This window comes from Octodon degus, unplaced genomic scaffold (assembly GCF_000260255.1).
Source record: "Octodon degus isolate 3935 unplaced genomic scaffold, OctDeg1.0 scaffold00219, whole genome shotgun sequence".
Lineage (NCBI taxonomy): Eukaryota > Metazoa > Chordata > Mammalia > Rodentia > Octodontidae > Octodon > Octodon degus.
In genome coordinates, this window is record NW_004524795.1 from 3,108,310 (window position 1) to 3,131,155 (window position 22,846).

General features: G+C 35.9%; 1 protein-coding gene and 1 non-coding gene across 3 annotated transcripts in view; one reads left to right on the forward strand and one right to left on the reverse strand.

Annotated features, from left to right (window-relative positions):
• Map2k4 (mitogen-activated protein kinase kinase 4) overlaps positions 1–22,846 on the forward strand; it is a 135,585-nt gene that overhangs the window by 38,557 nt on the left and 74,182 nt on the right. For both annotated transcript variants that reach the window (XM_004645174.1, XM_012517843.2), the window contains one exon: positions 13,431–13,533. In XM_004645174.1, coding sequence (XP_004645231.1) covers positions 13,431–13,533 — 103 coding nt within the window. The remainder of the gene's footprint in view (positions 1–13,430; positions 13,534–22,846) is intronic.
• Positions 14,351–14,419, reverse strand: LOC111813753. Its single transcript, XR_002818927.1, has one exon. It is a non-coding gene; the product is annotated as a small nucleolar RNA SNORD101 (small nucleolar RNA).

The following is a 22,846-nucleotide window of genomic DNA, read 5'->3' on the forward strand; positions in this document are numbered from 1 at the left end:
CATGCTCCTGGATAGGAAGAACCAACATTGTGAAGATGGCCATATTCCTAAAATTGCTGTACAGATTTAATGCTATCCCTATCAAACTACCACCAACATACCTCACAGAGGTTGAGAAATCATTCCTAAAATTTATCTGGAGCCAGAAAAGACCTAGAATAGCAAAGGCAATCCTGGGCAATAAAGGCAAGGCAGGAGGCATTACAATTCCTGACTTGAAATTATACTACAATTCTACTGTGATAGAAGCAGCATGGTACTGGCAACAAAATAGACCTGAGGATCAGTGGAGTAGTTTAGAAGACGCTGAAGCCCCTACGAACACACTCAACCACTTTATCTTTGACAAAAGGGCCAAACATACTCACTGGAAGAAAGATAGCCTCTTTAACAAATGGTGCTGGAAAAACTGGCTCTCTACATGCCGAAAAGTAAAACTTGACCCAGGTCTATCACCATGCACTAAACTAAAGTCTAGATGGATTAAAGATTAAACATTAAAGCAGAGATACTAAATCTCCTGGAAGAGAAAGTAGGAGGAATGCTTGAATACCTATGGGTAGGCAAAGACTTCATGAACAGAAATCAAATTGCACGCGAAAAAGTTGAAATAATTAACAACAGGGCCTGGTCTTACTGAGAAGTTTTTCACGTCAAAAGAAATTACCAACAAAGTGAAAAGGCAACCCTCAAATTTGGAAAAAATCATGACAAGTATTCAAAGTTCTGCTCTCTAGAATTTATAAGGAAATATAAAACACTAGGGCCCACGAATTTAAAGAGTCAATCTTGAAATGGGCATCTGAGACGAACATACGCTTCTCAGAGGATGAAATTAAAGAAGCGAATAAATATATGAAAAAATGCTCATCACTAGCCATTCAGGAAATGCAAATTGAAACAACTTGGAGATATCATCTCACCCTAGAAAGAATGGCTATCATAAAGAAATCAACCAACAACAAATGTTGTAGAGGATGTGGGGAAAAAGGAACCCTTCTCCACTGCTGGTGGGAATGTACACTGGTGCAACCGTTATGGATATGAGTGTGGAGACTACTTAGAAATGTTGGACTGGAAATCCCATTTAAACCATGTATTACTCTACTGGGAATTTTCCCAGAGGATCTGAAAACATCATATCATAGGGATATATGTGTGCCTGTGTTTATAGCAGCACAATTTGTGATAGCCAAATCTTGGAAACAACTAAGATGCCCATCACCTGGAAAAAATATGATATTTTTATACAATGGAGTATTACTCAGCTGTAAAGAATGATAAACTCGAAGTCTTTATATCTTAGTGGATGCCACTTGAACATGTACTCATAAGTGAAATAAACCAGACACATATGTGTAAATATCATATAGTTTCCCTAGTATGAGAACTCAAAAGAAGAAATACAAATAGAAAAGTATAATACATGTATAAAGAAAGCAGGATCTCGAGGACTACCTAATCAAGAGCAGGAAAGGAGAAGAGCTAGGAAAGATGATAATGTCAAGCCATACAGCTATATGTATGAGATAGGTCAGGCAATGATCCTGAGAATCTCCAGAAGATTTTTGAATCTAGCAGTTAATTGGAAAGATTCTCACCCTGACTAATATATACTGATATATATACTACACAGACAACAAACACGCTGAGAGGGAAATTACAGAAACAATACCTTTTACAATAGCACCGAGGAAAATGAAATATCTTGGAATTTAACTAAAGAAGTCAAAGATCTTTTCAAGGAAAATTACAGTACTCTTAAAAAAGAGATTGTAGAGGATTTCAGAAAATGGAAAGATATTCCATGCTCCTGGAAAGGAAGAACCAATGATGTGAAGATGGCCATACTCCCAAAATTGCTGTACAGATTTAATGCTATCCCTATACAGTATATATACTGACTATATATACTGATACCTGTGAACTAAGCAACTACACTGAAGATGGTAATCTGTAGTAGTAGTTTCATGCTTGGAGTGCCTGTCATTCTGGTCTTCTGTATACGGGCTTCTTGTCATGACATGTCAGTTGCTGTTGTGCTGTATCTCCTGTAGATGATTGTTCAAAAAGAAGGGGCTGGTGAATGAAGGCAAGAGATCGGAAAAGGAATATTGTGGGACTGTTCTGCTTCAAGGTTGTATGTGGTTAGATTTTTGGACTCATGTGTAAACATAAGTATATAATTCTTTATGCCTATTTTTAAAAATACATTCTAATTTTTAAATGTTTTTTCATCATATTCTATAAGGAGTTAAAGTTCAGCGTATCAATACTTGATGAAAAATACCTGTTCATGTTATGCCTAAGATGTTTGATATTCAGACAGATAGTGAGGTTAAGCCTAACAGCGTAGGTTGTATGGTAATAAGAATAAGCTAGTCTTCTGGATGGTTAGCAATCTATGTTTGCAGACCATAATTAGAGAAAAAGGAGGGCTACAAGGAAAGCCAATATTTTGGTCCTAGCCTTCCAGGGTCACTTAAGACGCAGGACATATGAGATCTTGTAGTGCAACAGCATGTAACTTGGTAGTGTCCCAAATTTTCTGATCGAGGAGATTATGGGGCCAAAGAGGAAAGTGATCTGTGATGTAGAGTGTGCCTAAGGAGAGACACACGGAGAGAAATCATTCTCGGGCTCTCACAGAGAGCACATTGGCCAAGCAATGTCCGTGACTCATCCACATGGCTGACACTGACAAAGGATCTACAATCTGAGGTACAGGATCTCATGATAAATGCTGAGGGGATTTCACTGACCTTATCAGACCCAAAAGCTACAACTCTTGTTTCATACGTCCTGCTTTACCTTGGTCTTAATCATCCAGCATAAAAGTAGAAAAACGAAGTGTAAGAAGTAAAGCCATGGTGCTATGTTGAAGTGTAGGGGACTCAGGTCAACAATTTGTGACATTCCCAGTGAAGCAGAAGACCGAATACTATTATGGATTACTGAACTCTTTTAGAATATTTTGCTGAGTTTACACACCTGTTATATTTATTTATTTATTTATTTTTTCTGAGTATAATTTATTTAAGATCTACATATGGCTAGTCATTAAGAAGCAAAACTATACTTCATTACCTTTCCATGGAGGCACCCAAATTTTCTCTAATACTGAACCTACTAAGAACTGGGTAGGTAGCTAATTAATCCCTAGCTGGCCGACCAGGGAGACTGCAGCCTGACATTGTCTGAGTTGTTTTGGAACCTGGAAAAGAATGCAGCCTGTCTCCTCTTCTTTTTTTTTTTTTTTTTTTTCCAAGAGAGGCAAGAATTAAACCTGTAACATAAGTATTGTTGTATGTTACACTGTTTCTTTGTTTCTGATCTTTAGCCTTGCTTTTGTTTTTACTCTTCAAAATGAAATAAAACAATAATTAAAATATTTTATTTATTTGGAACATTAACCCTGTACCAAATAAATAAATACTCTATGCAGCTTGTCTTAGTTCCCCCAGTGCTTGTGTTACAGGCATACACACCTATTATATTTAAATGATGGAACTTAACAAAAAAAGAGGATGCAGATGAATGTCCATTTTGTACCTGTGTATTCAAAGTTGTTAGGGTAGATATATAGTTAGATTGTCTCAGTGAATGGAGGGATTTGTTCTAATGGTGTTTGTAAATAAAATATCAAGTCCGCATCTTGTACAGCGATTAAGCACTAGGAAGTATGTATGCATGCAGTGTGTTAATTATTGAAACTGCCCTACCAATTTGGTTTGAAACTGTCTCATTGCTATTTGTTTATCAATAAAATTATAGGGAAAAATAAAAGGGTCTCACTATATAGTTCACGCTAGCTTTGACTTACTATGGCCAGTGACTTGTGAACATCCTGTCTTAGCTTCTTGAGTGCTGGATTTATAGTCCAGTGCCAACATGTCTGGCAAAATTGAACTTAAAGAATAGGGTTTCCCTTTTAGAAAATTCTGAAATAAATAGGTGTGGTGGTAAACACCTTTATTCCTAGCATTTGAGAAGCTGAGGCAGTAGGATTACAAGTTCAATTATAGCACCTTGAATTAATCACAGGTGACATTTTCAAGAATGATTCATTTAAGTTTGGGCAAATAATCATGGATATATTTTCATAAATTAATAATTTATTATTCATGTTACTTATTGCCTAATTTAAGTAATATGTATTCATGTTTCCTGGTGCTAGTAGTCTTATTTAAAAATGTATTTGGCTGTTACAGGGTCTCACTGCGCAGCTCAGACTTGTGGTGATCCTCCTGCTTTCAGCCTCCCCAGCGCTGAGATTATAGGCATGTACCACTATGCCCAGACTTTGTGGCTGGCTCAGCCCACCCTGGGTCAGGTGCTGGTGTGGCATGTGGTTCTGAGATTCAAACTGTGGTCCCTGCACTTGCCTAAGTAGGTGCTTTAGTCTGTTGAGCTATCTCACTGGCCCCAATTTTTTGTTAATAAGTAATATAGTATTCCATTTATGGATATCTATATCTATCTATGTATATATTTTTTTGAAAAACTGCATTTTTTTTTTAACAGGGTCTTATGTAGTTCAGGCTAAATATGAAATCACTATGTAGCTCAGGCTGGCCTTGCACTCACAGCAGCCCTCCTGCATGAGCTTCCTGTGTGCTGGGATTATAAGTATGGGCCACCATGCCTGGTTTGTAATATTGTTTAGGATTACTTCTTAGGAATGTAGTTATTGATTGGTCATAAAGATTTTTTTTTTTCTCTGTATTTAGGACAGGGTCCTCAGGGTCTCACTATGTAGATCAGACTCATTGTGATTCTCTTGTTTTCAGCCTCCCAAATGCTGGGATTACAGGTATGCACCACCGTGCCCCGTCTCAGTCGTAGTCTCAGCATGCACCTGTGCTGCTGCGCTCTGCCTAAGCAGGTGCTTTAGTCTGCTGAGCTATCAGGCTGGCCCCATAAAGGTATTTGGAGATGTTTGATGAATACTGCTTCTTAAAAAGTAGGTCTCTTTATGTTCACAATAGTAATTTGTTGAATCATCTGTATTTCTGAGTAGATGTTAAAGACATATATCTGGCATAGTTCAAGGCACTGAGGAATGTAAGAAAGAAATATAACTTTTGTCCTCCTGGAAGATAGCAAGAAGATGTCAAGGAAGGTAGATACTAATCAGATAACCACAGGGTAACTATTCTTATTCCAAAAAGAAAGAGTAGGGGAGTAGGAAGGAATTGGACCAAAGACAGACCAAAACTCAGCAGAGTAAAATATCAAATTTTGTAATTTATGTTAAGCACCTGGACCAATTGTAGTGAGATGTGAATTCCAAAGGGTTTGAGTAGCCTCACTCCTATGGCATTACTAGTGGCAGCCCACATAACCTCTCTCTAGGGCTGGCTCTGTTCACTGTCTATGGCTTTTCTCAGTGGACCATTTGTATTTCTGGTATCTCCAACTTCTTGGGGTTTCTGCTGCTTTATTGGCTTCATTCTCTTAGCTTCAAGCTTTGCCTTTTCAGGGGCACACTGCTTTGCCTCCCTGCCTGCTTCTGAAATCTGGGTGGAAACATCTGTGACCCCTAACTCCTGCGTTCTAAATGCCTGTGATTGGCACCAAGGTCTGTTACAGTTTGAATAGTTGCCTGGTCTCCTTGGATCACAGCTGTAGGCCCCTCTGAGTGTCTGGAAGGATGAACTCAGGGAAACAAATCACTTAATTCTGATTTTTCCCTCTTGATTCTCACTGTAGATCTGGCTAAAAAGTATATCATGCCCTGGTCTGAATGTTGAGCTATCTTGAAATTTCATCCTCCAGCCCACCTTAAATTCAGTTGCATACAGAGGCTTAGGATGTGGGTAAAACAGACAAATTCTTTGTCATAATGAAACATGTATCACCTTTTCCAGCATAATTCTTACTGCCACCTGAAGCCTCATGAGACTGACCTTTGCTCTCTGCACTTCTGTCAGCATTCTGGTCTTCTGAAAGTCACTCAGAATTAATGTTTAAGCACAGAATTAATGTTACAGCATTCTAGAGCTCTTCTAGTTGGCACTTTCAAATTTAAATTTTTCTAACCCCCTTTTATAAATCAGTTATAAAGGTTTTTAAACCAATGGCCAGGTATAGTCATAACAGCCACCCCATGTTCAGTGCCAAAATTTCTATTAGTTAAGGTTCTCTAAAGGAAGAGAGTCAAGAGAAGATAAATACGTAATTATATAAGTGGATTTATCAGTTAGGCTTACATGATCAGAGGCAGGAGAGTCCACAGTGGTCATTTACAGGATCAGAGGTGGCAGAATCTGCAATAGTTGTCTGCACTAGAGCACTAGAAGATCCACTAGATGGCTCACTCAGCCCAAGAAAATGGGAACTTCAGACGAGAAAGAATGAAGTATGTAGCACCAGTGCAAAGTCAAAGGCCTGCAAGGTCACTGGAAGATTGTTAGGGTGTGTGCTGTTATAAGAATGAAGAAACTGGACATCAGTGTTCAAAGGGTTACGATTAGTGTGGTTAATATATTTAATTGTTTTAAAAGCTGTCAGACTTTTTCCCAGTTTTATTTTTTTGGACAATTCTATAATTATTTTTCAGTTAGACTTTAATAAAACTAATACATAGTAGGTTCAACATTTTTTATACCTATTTGCCAACCATTGCATTTTTAAAGTATTCTTTTTTAGTTTTTAAAATTTTACTTTTTACTTTTGTTTTTTAAGGAGAATACCAAATAGTAATAAAAATTAGAAGTGATACAGAATTTCACTAAACAAAATCATATGAATTCGACAGTATTTGTTTTATGACATAGTGTTATCTTCAGCTTATTTAGATTACCGGATACATACATGCAAAATTGGAAAAAGAAAGAAAAAAGGAAAAAAAAAGTTGTAAGTATTTAAGAAGAGAGAAAAAAGAAACAAAAGAAAAGTAAAGCATTAACTGTTCCTTAACTGCTCCATAGGCCAGCAGAAATCCATAGTACAGTTATCCAGCCATCCTGCATACATACATAGATATTTCTCCACTCTCCTCCTGTTCTTCTCCCCACTTCAGTAATTCCTTCTGAACAGATTGATTTTTTTTTTTTGTTTTTGTACTGGGGATTGAATTTAGGACCAGATTGATTCTCTTTTCAAGTATCTAATGTGCCCTTCAGATATTATTTATTCTCTTAGTTTCTTCCACTAAAGACACAATACAATATTTGCACATGTGGTTCTGAGTTATTTTACTTGAGAGTATGGTGTCTAGTTGTATCCATTTACCAATAAAAGCCTCAAATTTATCCTTTTTATAGCCAAATAATACTCCATTGTGTAAAAATAACACATCTTCTTTATCCATTCCTCAGTTGGGCCTTTGGGTTTTTTTCCAAGATCCAGCTATGATAAATTGTATTACTATAAACATGGGTGCACAAATATTGCTGTGGTATGGTTTCAGTTCTTCTGGAAAAATAACTAGAAGTGGTTTTAATGAGACCTGAAATCCTAGTTATTTTGAGAACTCTCCACATTGATTTCCATAGTGGTTGTACCAATCTACACTCCCACCAATAGTTGAGAAGGGTTCCTTTTACCCCAAGGTCACTACATATTTGTTAGGGGAAAACTACAAGAGTAAGAGATATACACACAACGTAGGAGCACCCAACTACATAAGACAAATTTTAATAAACATGAAAAATCAAATGAGCAATAATACTTCTGTGTAGTGTGGTCTCCACAGAGAGATTGGACACCAGAATTTTGAGGGTGGTCCTGAGAAGTTGCCCCTCTCAGCCCATGAAGTGGCTGGGTAGGGCCTACAGTTGCTGAATTATGTAGGCCAGCATCTGGACCAAGTATAATTCTAATTTATCCAAGGAATTAATTCTTCTTTATCTTTTTTTTTTTTTTTTTTTTTCCCCCTGGGGCCCGTGACTGGATAAAAGCTAAGCAGTGTTGCCTCTTAAGGGTAGAGCAGTGCTTGGGAAGTGTGAGGAGGATAGATGTGATTTTCCTTATTAATCAAATTCTGGGTTGCAAACAACAGAAATGGATTGCAAAATTAATTTGTATTTTAACCAGCTAGAGTTGAGTGTCTGGTGCTTTGCATATCAAATTTATTCCTAGATCAATAAACACTTGAATGTTTTATGTATCAGTCAGTGATCTTAGGTTTTAGTCTACAAAGAGTATCCTCACGTGAAAGCTCTTCTATATAAATAATTTAAGATGTGTGACCATGCCTGGTTATTGATTGCAGGACAGTTCCACTGATGGAATAAGATCACAAATTTATAATCTTTCTCAATCAGTTATTTTGAACTGTTATACGAATACTATAACCTCTATTGTTACCTAAAAAACTCAGGCTATTATAGTATTATTTTCTTCCAGTGAAAATTGATTTAGACCTTTGGAAAAAAAAACTACTAATGTTGTATTTCTTTGTAATTTTTATGATTCCGATATCTGATTTTGGGCTGGAGGTGTAGCTCATTGACAGAGCAGGTTCTGGACTTGCTTAAGGACTTGGTTTCAATTCCCAGCACCAGATATGCAAACAGCAACCTGAATACATAGTGGCAGGATTTGATCTTTTGATTTTTTGGTTCCTTGAGAAAATGAAATTGAAAAGGCAGCACTGACAGAGGTTTTGGTATAGAGAAAGGGAATGAGAGAGTGGGGGGATGCTGGGGTTGGGAATAGAGGGAGAATAGAAGCTCTTGTGTAAGATAGGCAGAAAGAGTGGCTAGTAAGCAGCCTCTACTGCATGTTGTAAAAGCCACCCCCCTTTCTGCCTTCCCTGAATATGCCCTTCACTTGACTTTTATGGCTTTTTCATTCTCCAGACTACCTTCTGGATTCATCTTAATCTAATCATCATTTGGAGAGGTGTGGTATACTCATGAGAATAGACAGTGGAACTTGTTCTAACCCTGGACTCATTGACACTGGTTTTAGGATTGAGTCATGTTTGCTTGGAGACACTATGAACTTTTATCAAGTTATTACGGTGTTTTAGTGAAAGTTTGAGATAACTGTAGTATTTGGTTCAATTGTGAAGACAAGGCTGAAAAAGAATCTTTGTGTTTTTGAAATTAATTAAATTTTGGTTTTATGAGATAAACTCTTACTACATAGTTCAGGCTTGTCTTGAACTCATGGCAGTCCTCTTTCTTCAGACTCCAAGGGCTAGGATTATAGGCTTGTGCCGTAACACCCAAATGATGTGCATTTTATTTGTTTATTTAGTTTCTTTTTTGAGACAGGGTTTCGCTGTACAGTTCAGGCTGATCTCTAACTCATTATGTAGTGCAACCAAGCTGGCCTTGAACTAGTGATCCTCCTGTCTCAGCTTTCTGAGTGCTGAGATTATAGTACAAGACCACATCGGCTTCTGTGTATTTTAAATACATGTATTTGTTTTGAAGAAAACAGTTTGAAGGACCAGCGAGATAGCTCAGTGAATGAGGCACCTGCCTAGGCAAACGCAGGAACCCAGATTTGATACCCTCCGCCACATACCATGCAGGCCCCACTCCCGGGGTGTCCTGAGCCAGTCAATGAGGCCAGGTGTGGTGGCTCACGCCTGTAATCTGCCTGTATTGCCAGCACTGGGGAGACTGAAAACAGGTGGATCACTAGGAGTCCAAGATGCATAGTAAGACCATGTACCAAATACGTTAAAACCAAACAACAAAAACAAAAACACTTAGAGTAAGTCTCTACTTGGCTAATTTTATTATTTGCTTGTAGAGTTTCCTTACTATCCCCTGAACTGAGCTTTTGAAGAAAGTTCCAGTATCTTGTTTTTCTTTGGATAATTTTCAGTGATTCTTTGTTCTAGTTTTGTCTTGCATATGATCTTACTATGTTTTGTTTTTATGTGGAGATCATGGATGATGTATTAGATAGTTTTAGACACATATAACAGGTGATGCTCAGCTCTTGACTTGAGGCTTTACTGGCTTTGAACTAATTCAGATTTAGGATTGTAAAGTTCTTTAATATTTTGTGCATATAGTTTACATAAAATAATACACTTATTAATAAATTTATATTCATAAATTCTTGATGTTGCCTGGTTCTGTGGTTCTAGGGTTACCTTTTCAAAGGGGTTTGCTAGGTTTTTTTTTTTTTTTTTTTTTTTTAATCTTTTTGAGACAGGGTCTTGCTGTGTACTCCAGGCCTGACTTGAGCTCACTTTGTAGCTCAGATTGGTCTGGAATTTGCAGCAGTCCTCCTGCTTCAACTTCTCAAGTGCTGGGATTATAGGTGTACACCACCACACTCAGCCTCTAGGTTCTTTTTGTCACAAAGAATTGGTCAGAACAAGAGCAATAGGTATAGTAATGACATTTTACATTTATTAAAGGTAGGGAAAGAAACGTGCTCTGCAGAATGATTGTGGGACAGTTATAAATAGTAAAGGAAACATACTATACAGGATGAGAGCAGAACACAGAGAAGCACAATGGCCAGGAGCTCAATGGTGGCTATCATTTGTATCCTTCACTCCTCAGGCTAACATCAGCTCTAGGCCATCCTGCCAAAAACCTGATTGCATTCTTGCAAGAATTGAAGATAGCATTCTCTGATTGGTCCCAGATGTGAGCTTTTGGAAACTTTTTCTGTATGCTTCCTGGATCTTAGTTATTGACAGGTCCTCAGCCTGTTCGCATAGTCCTAATCTCCTGGCTCACAGGGATTAGGGCCTGATATCTTTGGGGGTACCATTCAGCCCGCTCTAGTCTGCCCTCTGGTTTCTAAATACTGAATTCACATGTATCTTCCTTCTAAATGCATTCACACTATCTTAACATTCTAAAAGTTTTACCTTATTATGCTGTCAACTCAGATTAAAATTTTACCTAAATATTAGTTTAGAAGACGACCTCAGTCTTATCAAAATCAGTTCTGTCCAGTAGGGATGACTTAAAGTATTGTTGTGTGTGGTGGTCCATACCTATAATTGTTGCATTGGGAGGCTGAGGCAGGAGGAGCCTTGTAAGTTTGAGGCCAGCCTGTGCTACATAGTGAAGTCAAGGTCAGTTTAAACTATGTAGTAAGACTCTGTCTCAAACAGGGGGGAAAAATAGAAGACTCAGTATTACCCATTCACAAATAATAATCTTTTTCCAGTTTTTGACATAGAAACTAGAAGACAAGCTGAAGTACGTGTTTCAAAACAACGGTGGAGCAAGTATTGAATTACAGATATTCTCATTAAAAAAAGGAGAAAATTGAAGGAAAGACACATAAGTCTCATGTAGTATCAGAATACAGTGTAATAAATTTGGTTAGATATGGGAATAAACCTCTGCCTTAAAATATTGAAGACAAATTTCCAATAAGTAAAAAAACGGAATCATCAAAACTATTTTTGGATATATTGCTGAACTCTCATCACAAGATTCAATTTACTTTTCTGTAAGCAATTTATTATATTAATGATTCTTCTACGAAGTCATTCTGGTCAACGTTGACTATGCATTTCTTTCTAGTATAAAACCTCACCTGAGCAAAAGTTTTAAAATGTTTTTGGTGTTAATATAATTTCACATTATTTTTCTAGTTTGTATGTTCATATCCTTGTCAAGTTTTTTTTGTTCTTTCATTTGTGTGATGTCTTTGTATATTAGAAGTTCCTGATTTTGTATTGTAAGGATTTACCATATTTTAAGTTTTTAAACTTTCCTTTTTGGTAATATATACTTTTTGTTTTTGGTGCTGAGGACTGGATCCAGAGCTTTCAGCTTGCTAGGCAAGCTTTCCACCGCTGAGCCAAATCCCCAGCCCCACTTTATTTATTAATTTTTATTTTTTTTATTTTTAGGTAACAATTTCTTAAATTTATTTTGCATCTTACGCCTGGTAATCCGAAAAGTAACAGCTAATTTGAAGAAAACAATATGTTCCATAACAGCCATTGTTGAAACCACTTTATTTTTTAATAGGGGGAAATCTTCCATTTTTCATAGAATGCCATTTGCAGATGTACTTTGCATGTCCTTTACTGCTGTCAGATAAGAATGGTTTAAAAAACATTTGATACCTGAAAGGGTATTTGTAGAAAATTTGTGGTGTACTGTTCTTGAAACTGAATGTATATAGTTTTCTTGGAAATTTACACAGTCATAGAGAAAGGCTCATTGCTGATAACTGATCTGGGAGTTGTGGCATACAGCTTTGTGGGTTTACCCTTGTATCCCTTCCAAGATCTTCTGAATCCATTGAAGTGGGGAAAAAGGCTTGCAATTTTTTAAAAAGTAGATTGATACACATATAATAAATTTTGAAGATTGAGTGCAGGTAGAAGTGTTATTAACGTGAACTTGAAGCCAAGATTTGCTGCAAATCCTTACGGCTCAATCTCTGTTACAGAGTATCTATATAAAGTATAAAAACATGATTGTGTAATTTGTATTGATAAAGAAATGTGGTTCATAAACAAGAAGTGCCATCTTCAGGTGTGGTGGTGTAGGCCTTTAATCCCAGCACTGGGAGGCTGATGTAGGAGGATTGTGAGTTTGAAGCCAGCCTGTATCATATGGTGAGTTCAGTGCCATTCTGAGCTACATAGCAAACCTGGTCTCAAAAACCAGCCAGCCAGCCAGCCACCCATCCACCCACCCAACCAACCAGCTAACCTCAAAACAAACAACTAAACCAAAAAAGAAAAGAAGAAATAGTGTCCCGGTCTATTTAAATTACAGAGAAAACACACGTTTGTATTTGTATGTAGAAAAAAGTATGTAGTAAAAAGTAAACAGTGATTATTTGGGGGTAATTGGATTAATAAGTATATAATTTTTTAGAAAATCCTATGTGTTATGTGCATTTATATTTATAAATCTTGTGTATGTTAATCTCTTAATTTTCTGGCTTTTCTATATTAAATATGTTTTACTTTTGTAAATAAAAGTTGTTAACTCTCCTTCACACCCTAAAGAAACTGCTTCAATAATATATTGTTGAGAATACCTGTTATTAACTTGAGTTTGACTGCCATTATGGATTTAACCCATTATGGTTGCAGAATGCTTTAGTTCCTAAAATGAATGTTTATATTAAACTTGAGTCAAAATAGTTTTTATTATTAAGGATAGTAAATTATAGCACTGGAGATACAACATTTTATAAGTTTTTGGTAGATCTGGTGAAATAAATGATCTTACAGTGACTGGTATTTTCCTTTGCAATAGTGTGTTAATACCTTTGAAAAATGGAAACTTGAAGTGCTGAGCATGATTAGTAATAGATTGTAGTGTACTGAGTAATTTGTGCTTAGTAACAAATTTAAATGATTTTCATTTATTTTATTTTTAAGAAATTCATTATTGCCTTTCAAAATACTGTCCTATATTATTTGTTCAAGCAAAGTTTTCTGTCAGTATGAATTTCTAATGCTATCAGAAAAATTCTTGTTCTATAGTACTTGGAACTTTTACTTCTTATTTGTTATTTCTCAGGTAAACGCAAAGCACTGAAGTTGAATTTTGCAAACCCACCTGTCAAATCTACAGCAAGGTTTACTCTGAATCCCAATACAACAGGAGTCCAAAACCCACACATGTGAGTATTCTTCTTAATCAAATAAAAGACTCAACTCAAGCAAAGGATTTTTCCAAGCTGAGAGATTGGTATTTCCATTATGTTATGAACTAAATAGGAAGTTACTGATTCTCTAGTCTTAAGTTGGTGAATGCAATTTGCTCTTTTAAAAGTTTACTTGGGAACAAAGACCTAAAGATCCAAATACATGCATATAGTTTTGACACCTCTTACTAAACTCTGAGATTGTGTATCTTTTTTCTTCTGGTTTTTCAATTTGATTGTAAGTTGTGTTTAGGAAATTTAAATGTTCTCTACCCATGTAAATCCTCAACACTTGCTAATCAACACATTAGATTTCCTTCTTACCTACCTTCCTTTTCTTACATACCTACCTACCTACCTTTTTTAGGTGAGGAAAGTGAGTCAGATTGTTTGTTCATTTCTTTTATTTTGATGGTATCCTTGCATTAACATTTATTGCTGTAGTCCTTAACTACTACAGAACAGCAGCCAACCACTTTTACCCCTTGTCAAAGGCCCTCCCATTTTCCCAATTCTTATTGCTGTGAACTTTAATAAATTTAGTGCTCAGCACAAAGGATCACTCCTGATTTTGGTGCACATACATAGGCTCATCATTGTTGGGTGTAAGCAAGCACACAAAGTTGAGCTGAGTAGAAAAATTCATCTCAAAATTCCAGTTGCTTTTGCAACAAATACCATCTTAGTATTCTATTGGTATATTGTAACACTGGATTTGCTAACTGCTAAATGAAATGAAGCTCTCCATCTACCTTCCTGTCAATGTGAAACTGACTAGTCTCATAATGTACAGGTTTGTCAGACTGTTAAGTTTCATCCATGGAAAGAGTGAGGCAATATCCAACAATTTAAGTCATCAATCTCTTTTTGAAAGCTAAATTCCTGTAAGATTTCCATGTCCTAGTAAGTCAAACGAATTGTGTACATGTTAGAATGTAGATGTCAGTGATTATTTTTAATTTATTCATTGAATGTTTTAAATTAAAAATAGAAATGATACTGTAGTATCTCCCTGAAAATATTAGAAACATGTTAATTTAAAATATTTTCAGAAAAATTTTTTTACATCACTTCATTAAATCTAAGTGGTCCAACTGAAATAATAATTCTATTATAATAATTCTGTAATAATACTAATAATTTATAAGTAGTCCTGGTATGAAAATCTGTAAAGCAAAAAGGTATAATTAAAAATCTGGTATAGACTACATCATTTTATAAAGTAATTTTCCAACAGTTTTGATTCAAACTTCATTAGATCTCAAATATATTTAGTCTTCTTAGAGAGGCAGACATTAAATATGCTGACGCAAACAGGTTGTCATAAGGTACAATGTCTTTTGATAGAGATACTGTAAATAAGTGTTGTTCATAAAGTAGCTACCTCTACAGTGGTGGAGTGTATGTGGGTATATATACTCATGGTTTTTACCTGTAACTGTAGAGAGAATGAAAGACGTGAAAATTTCAGTAACAATTGATTTGACTAGGAATGTTATCAATATTTTTAGATTGATAATTTATAATTAGATTTCTTATGAGAGCACAAATGGAGTCCCAGCCTTTTTAGTTTCTTTGAAAAATCAGTGAGGAGCTATACTGAGCAAGAAAACTTAATGCTTCTTAATTAACCAGAGCTCATAACAGCAAGGAAATATTCTTAAAGGAAAGTCCCTATTAGTATTCTAGAATTTCCAGTAAAAGCTAGTATAAGACTAATTCTTAAATAGAGTCCATTTGTATTGTCTTGGCTACCAGCTGAACTACATACTTAAAGTCTAAGAAAGAAACGATGTAAGTGATAATTATGAAACTTAACAGATCTTGGTACTTTTTAACCCTTTGAATGGGAGAGTTAAATTTAGAACTAGAAAGATGTTTAAATATTTGTCTTCTTTGCTTTGTTTTTAATCACTTGGGGAAATTCATGGTCAAAATCTTTATTTTTTGTTTTTTAATAGTTAGATCATTAAAATTTTTTTTAAAAGTTGAATTGAGTCTTTTATTTTTTAACTCGTGCTTTATAATAATCATGAACTATAGTTTGCATTCTGTGTCTTCTGAGCAATACTAAAAGTTTGGGAGGACAGAATAATACATACGTTTGTCTTACAATACACTCTTTAGAAATTGATAATAGTATATAAAAGTTTTAGACTTTGTTGGAATTTTATTATTTCACAAGGCTATTCATCGTTGTAGTTTCATCCCTTAGGGGAATTCATGAAGACTGGCACTGATACTGGTTAACAGTAATTGTTTTATTGCATAGAGGATGTATTTCTATTTCCCTGTCCCCTTCTATAAGGTAATTATTTTGTTCTCTTTTACTGAGTTGCTTGCCATCAGCCAATAAGAAACACTGCTGATTGCTGTTTAGGATAAGTACTTTGACTTATAACTTTGAACATTAAATGAAATAATCTCTTGCTATTTGTGTTTTTCCTCTTAAGATCTCCAGGGACATTAGTTATGAATACAAATGTAAAACTTATTCATGGATTTAGGAAAAAAAGAATAAAGTTATATTCAAGAGCTAGTTTCAAGTCCAGTTGGTGTTTGACTTCTTCTGAATGCAGTGGCCTTTGGAAGATTAGGAAAAAAGCATCTTGGAAGACAGCATCTTTAGCTTGTGAGAGCCAGCAGTTTAAATGAAATTCCAAGAAATGCAATTAAGGTGTGAAATAAAGTGTGGCTGGGCTTGGTGGCACATGCCTGTCAACCCGGTATTTGGGAGGTTGAGGTAGGAGGATCACTGCCATTTTGAGGCCAGCCTGGACTACATAGTGAGTTCAAGGCCAAATTGGGCTATCTAGTGAGACCTGTCTCAATCCAAATACACACACACACACACACACACACACACACACACAATAAGGCATAAGGTAATATAGATTGAATGTCAAATGAAAGTTGTAGGTGGCATAAAATCATTTTTGAAATAATATTTGGTAAGGTTCACAGAGGATCAAGATTTGAGTTGAATTTTGAGTGATAGGGTAGGATAGGCTGAGAGAAGGGAGAATGGCATCTGTTGAGTTTGGGGAACCTTTGTAGATCTTAATTGTAGCAGACAAGTTACTTCAGATGACTATTTTGCATTGCAAAATTTTAGCATTGTTTCTTTATAATTGATTTTTTAGAATTGTTTGAAAATACTAGGTGTGACTCAGTTTGAAAATTTATCTCTGTCTTAAAATTTCTAAAGTCTTCATGCTGTATGTTGGATATATTACTTCATATTTTTTCCTTTAAACTTGAGGTAGTTGGATGAGGGATTGTGAAATTCCCTGTTTTTAACTTCTTGTTTGATTTTTTTTTTTTGTTTACAGCGTTAAAAAAAAAATATATATATATATATCTTTTTTTCCATATTTTTTGAGACAGTGCTTCAATATGCAGTTCGGGCTGGCCTAGAACTCACTTCGTAGTCCTTACTGGCCTTGAACTTATAGCAGTGTCTTCATGCCTTGGCCACCCCACTGCTTGGGATTACAGGCATGTGCCACCACGCTCAGCAAGTCTTTTATATTTTGATCCCTTGATGGAATTCTGTTTTGGAAATCTATTTTAGTTTTTGTTTCTTTAAAGATGATTCCATCGTGACATGATTTATTATAAATTTATTTCCAAAATGATATTTAGGGTATACAAAATCTTTTTAAAGAAAACTTTCGTGAGTGTATCTTTGGAGTACATAATGATGACATTCATTATGGAGAACTGGTACATGTGCATAACACATACTAATTCTTTTTTCTCCTTTCCCTCCACCTCCATTTAATTTTTTCTTTTTCCAGCAACAGATTTGTATATTTTATAAGTCTTTATCAGGTATATTATAAGACTTAATAGTTAGCAAACCAAAATCATATAAAATCCATAAAACAGTTCTACTACTAAATCAGTGTATCCTTTGGGTGTATTGGCTGTGTTGGGTTATAGTAACTTTCTCTCCCCTTTTTTTCTTACTCTCTATCTTTTATTTTGCACTTCATATATTTACTTTCTCATGTGAGAGAAACCATTTTATATTTAAGCTTGTGTGTCTGATATGCTTCACTTAACATTATAGTCTCAAAAAACACCCATTGTCCTGTGCCTCAAGTCTGTGTTTCCTGGTGGCAAAGCAATAGTCCATTGTGTGTAAATATCACATTTTCTTTATCCATTCATTTGCTGATGGAAATATAGGCTGCTTCCAAGACTTAGTTATTATGAATTGTATGCTATAAACATGGATATGCATGTATTATGAAAATACAATGTCTAATTTTTTCTAGAGAGGGAACAACGGGGCCAAATGGAACCTCTTGGTTTTTTGAGGAGTTCCTATTCTGATCTCCACAGTGGTTGTACTGTCTGTACTCCCACCAGCAATGGAGAAAGGTTCCCTTTGCACTATACCTTCTGCAGCATTTGTTATTGGTTGATTTCAATAGCCTGTTTTTCTGGAGGGAGATAGAATCTCAGTTTTGTTTTAATTTTTGAGTGGCCAGTGATGTTAAACATTTTTTTCACATATTTAATAGGCATTTATACTTCCTTATGTAAGAAGTGTTTCTTATTCTAGTTGTCCAATTTTTGATTGGGTTTTTAAATCTGGGTGCTCTAATCTTTTTGGTTTCTTGATATACTCTAAATATTTGTCCTTTGTCTGAAGAATAGCTTGAAAAAAAAAATCCCCATGTCTAGTTTGTCTCTTTATTCTGTTTGTTTTGTTGGTTGCGCAGAGTCTTTAATTTGATAGGTTCTTGGTATTATTTCTTGTGTCATTGAGGTTCTGTTAAAAAAGGCCTTGTGAGGCAGGGGAGATAACTCGGAGGTCTGAGTACCTGCCTGTCAAGTGCAAGGACCCAGGTTTGACACTCGGTACCACATGCTATGCAGGGCACTGAAACTGGGTGTGGTGACACACTCCTGTAATCCCAGAATTGGAGAGGCTGAGACAGGAGGACCACTATGAGTCCCAGCTGCTAGTGAGACCCTGTATCAAATACACAAATAAATAAGATTTTAAAAGAAATAATTTAAATAAACCCAAAAGGCCTTGTCTGTAGCTCTGTCTTTTAAGAGTTGTACCTATTTTATCTTCCAGGAGATTGTTTCTGTTTCAGCATTTAAATCCTTAATTTACTTTGATTTTAGTTTAATACATGGTTAGGTGTATGGGGCTACACTCAATGCTCTGCATGTGGATATCCTATTTATCTTTTAGGATTTGAAACACTCCAAGTCTTTCTGGCCTTCAAGGTTTTTGTTGATAAGTCTACTGTGATTCTGGTGGGTTTCTCTCTGTTATTCATTGCTTTTCTCTAACAGTTTTTGAGACTTTGTTCCTGTGGTGGACTTTTGGTACTTTGAGTACAATGTATAAGGAGGTTCTTTTTTGGTCATGCCAGTTTGGAATTCTACACCACTTACCTGTATGTATATTTTTTCTCCTATATTTGGGAATTTTTCTGCTATTACTGTTGACAGGATTTTTATGCCATTTGTGTTGTCTTTCAATTTTTCACTTACTCCACTTACAGTCAAATACTATTTTTCCTGTTCTTTTTTTGCTTTTAGGGCATTTTCAAGTAATTGGTCTCTGAAGGCAGCATTGTCTTCTAGTTGTGAAATTCTGTTCTTACATCAGTCACTTCTGTTGCCCATACTTTCAGTACTTTTTTTTTAAAAATGTATTTAGTACAGAGTCTACAGTGGCTCACTACACAGATCGGACTCATAGTGATTCTCCTGTTTTCAGCCTCTCAAGCACTGGGATTATAGCCCTGCACTACCATGCCTGGTCTCAGTCACTTCTTAGTGCTCCCCAGGGACTGGGCCAGCATGGCACACTGGGGATCGAACTCTGGTCCGCCTAAGGAGGAGCTTTAATTCACTGTGCTATGTGGCCAGCCCTCAATATGATTTTCTTTCTTTTTTTTTTTTTTTTGGTGGAACTGGGGATTGAACTCAAGCCCTTGCACTTGCTAGGCAAGCCATTATTCTACTGAGCTATCTCCCCGGCCCCTCTCATTTCCTGGGTATTATTGAAACCATTTCATGGACTCTAGTCTTTACTAAACTAGTCATTCATATTTTGTATAGTTTTGTTTAGCTGAGCTAGCTTTTTGTTACTGTCTTTGAAAGGTCTTTGTTCATTTTGTTTAGTACTTCCCATCATCTGTTTAGTTATACCTGCTGTGATCCCACTAAGTACCTCTTTGTTTTCTCACGTCTTCTGTTACACGTTTGTGTAATCTGTGAGTGTGCTACTATTTTCAGCAGTCCTTTCCTTGGCTTTGGGGAGTTAGGAGTTTTGATAAGTATTTTGATACTGTGTCTTGTTATGTTCCTATTGTGTTTTGTTTTGTTTTATTTTGAGGTTTGTGAAGTTTTACATTGTAAAGACTATTGTTAGTATAGAAATAAATCTCTGTAGTCATTTTTTAGTGATGTACTTTGGGTGAGCCTACCTATAGACCTTTGCCTCAGCGCCAAGATCTGATTACCTTGGTTAATTTAGGAGGGGAGGTTTCAGTGTATTTGACTCAGCATGGAATTCTTTGGAAATAACGTATCGTAGTACAGTGGTAACTCGTTTTATGAACATAATTTATTTTACGATTTTGGAGAAGATGGCTGTATTTGTGTTTGTGTGGGGAAGATAGCCATGGCCATGTTTGTCATCTGATGAAGAGTTTGTGATTGGAAGTAAAATTTTGCCAAATGCTTTTGTTTGTAAATCACATTGTTTTCAAACAGAAACATTTGTGAACTAAGGTACTACTGTATTTTTAGTGTCACAAGGGAAATGTTAAGTGTTGGCTTACAGAGAAAAATGATTAATAGCAGTAATTATGTGACCTTGGTAATAAGCAAATCAGTTAAAGTAGTATTATCTAAGACAGAGTGTATATTAACATAACAAAGGAACCAAATACCTACCACCCTTAACCGTAGGGAAAAAACTCACAGTTATGGTGTAGACATTACTAAAACTCAGGCATTGACTAATAGCATGTACTAATGTGACAACTGTGTCTCCTCTAATGGTAGAACAGAATTCAAGAGTAATTTTATAGAGTTAACTGTCTAAAGATTAATCAGACTAAAGATATAGGGAGTTGGAAACAAGAAAGAAAAATTTGAAACCTTAAGCTATAAGGAGGAGGAGGAGAAGGAGAAGCAGGTGGAAGGAGACATGGTACAAGGGCTTTTACAGGGGAGTAGAAGTATGTTTATAGAATTAGGCACCGGTAAGAAAAAATGCTGATGAGAAGTAGATAAAAGATAAAGGAAGAGGGTCAGGGAGATAGCTCAGTACAATAAGTGCCTACCTGGCAAGTACAAGGTCCTGAATTCAATCCCTAGTACTTAAAAAAAAAAAAAAAAAAAAAAAGAAAGGAAGGAAAGCTATGAGGGTTAAAAATAAGAATTTAAAAGGAGAAAAAGGGAAAAAGAAAAGACATAAGTAAAGAAAAAGGACAAAGGGAAATTCCATAAACCCTAATAAATTGGTGAAAAAGTGAAGAACAATTGAAACAAGCAAAAAGAAATAATGATAATAATAAATAATACATGTATGAGAAAGAGAGATTTGGGACAGTGACCAAGTCAAGGTGTGTCTCTGCTCACATTAGTAAAGAAGGTCTGTGTTGGATAGAGGCAGTAGGATAAAGCCTTTAATGACAGGACTTTCAAATCTAGAGCAGCTCAGATTGAGCCTGGCTTCTGAATATAGGGGTAGGGCTTGTGTTCTTTAGCTTGGACCCCTTGGTGTCACTTTCCAACCCATTTCCTGACCAAGACTGTCTCTAATGGCTGTTTTTTCATCCAGTCACTGTGAGAACATAGCACTGGGAGCCCTGAAGTGAAGCTGTCTCATGGCTGCTCTAACTTCAGTGTTTAAACAATCCATCATTGGAATGGTGTTTGATCAGGCACTCTTACGATGGCAGCTTGGACTGGAGTTATTCACCAGCAGTTGCCTGTTAAAGAGCACCTGTGGGAGTAAAATCCTGTGCTTTCCCTGGTGAACACAGCACTCAGTGGAACTCTGTTCCATTTCTCCCTAAAGTCCTCTGGAGTCATAAGCTTTCATTTTTTCCTTTGTCGATTTATTTCCTTTCCTGTGAGCCACAAGATGGGAGCTGGGGAGAAAGTGCAGATATTTCCTTTCCTTCTTCATAATGTGTTCTATGTCCAGTTTCTTTGTAGGCTTTAGTTTTCCTGTCAGATCCTTCCTGATTCCTAGGGAACAGCCTATCTTTTCTTCCCCATGTTGTTATCCTCCAGTGTCTGGGTTTCAAATCTCGGAGAGACTGAGTTCTAGCTTGCCATTCTACCATTTGTCTCCCTCTCTCCCTCCCTTTTTTTCTCATTTGACTCCTTGGAGGGTAGACATATATCTTTAAACAGGAAATTCTGATTTTTAATTATCATTGATTCAAAGTGCAAATATTTTTTATAGGAAAAACTAATATAATAGACTTGTACATACCACATGAATTTAATAGAAGTTAATGTTTTATGTTTTGGCTTTTAAAATGGAAAATCAAGCTATATATGAAGCAATACAAAGGATGATCAAAGGAAAAATGCACAGCTACCATGTACATTTTCATCAGATTATATCTAACACTGTAATTTTTTTGATATCTTGACTATATTCTTATAGATATGACCAATTTGTGCTGAACTCATATTCTATATGTGTTTGACAGGCTCTTGTACATACCACATAAATTTAATAGAAGTTAATGTTTTATGTTTTAATTTATCTTTAATACATTTGAGCAAGTAGCTATTCTGTGGTTATAACATGAGTAATGGTTGAATACTTTCAGTGTACTGACTTCTTAAGCTGTGTGGAATATGGTTATTGTTTATAATGTATCAGAATTGTTAAGCAAAGAAATACTAGTTTAAAATTTAACACTGGAAACAGTGATGAGTGCACATTTATCTTAGGTTTTAAGCATTTCGAAACCACATGTTTTAAGAGGCTGTCGTTGTTGAGCCAAGAGGATCACTAGGATCCCATATATCTTTATTACATTGGAACAAGTAATTTTAAATTGATCATTTAGTGACTAATATTCTAAATTCTATGATGTACTTACTGTGTGAAGCATTATCTTAAGAGGCAGAGTATTATGAATTATTTATACATTTACTGTTGATTAAAATGTGTAAACTTTATCTTTTTAATTTTTTTTTTATTTTTAGGCAAGGGCCTACAGGGTGTTCAGGGTCTCACTTCTAGATCAGACTCGTAGTGATTCGTCTGTTTACAGCC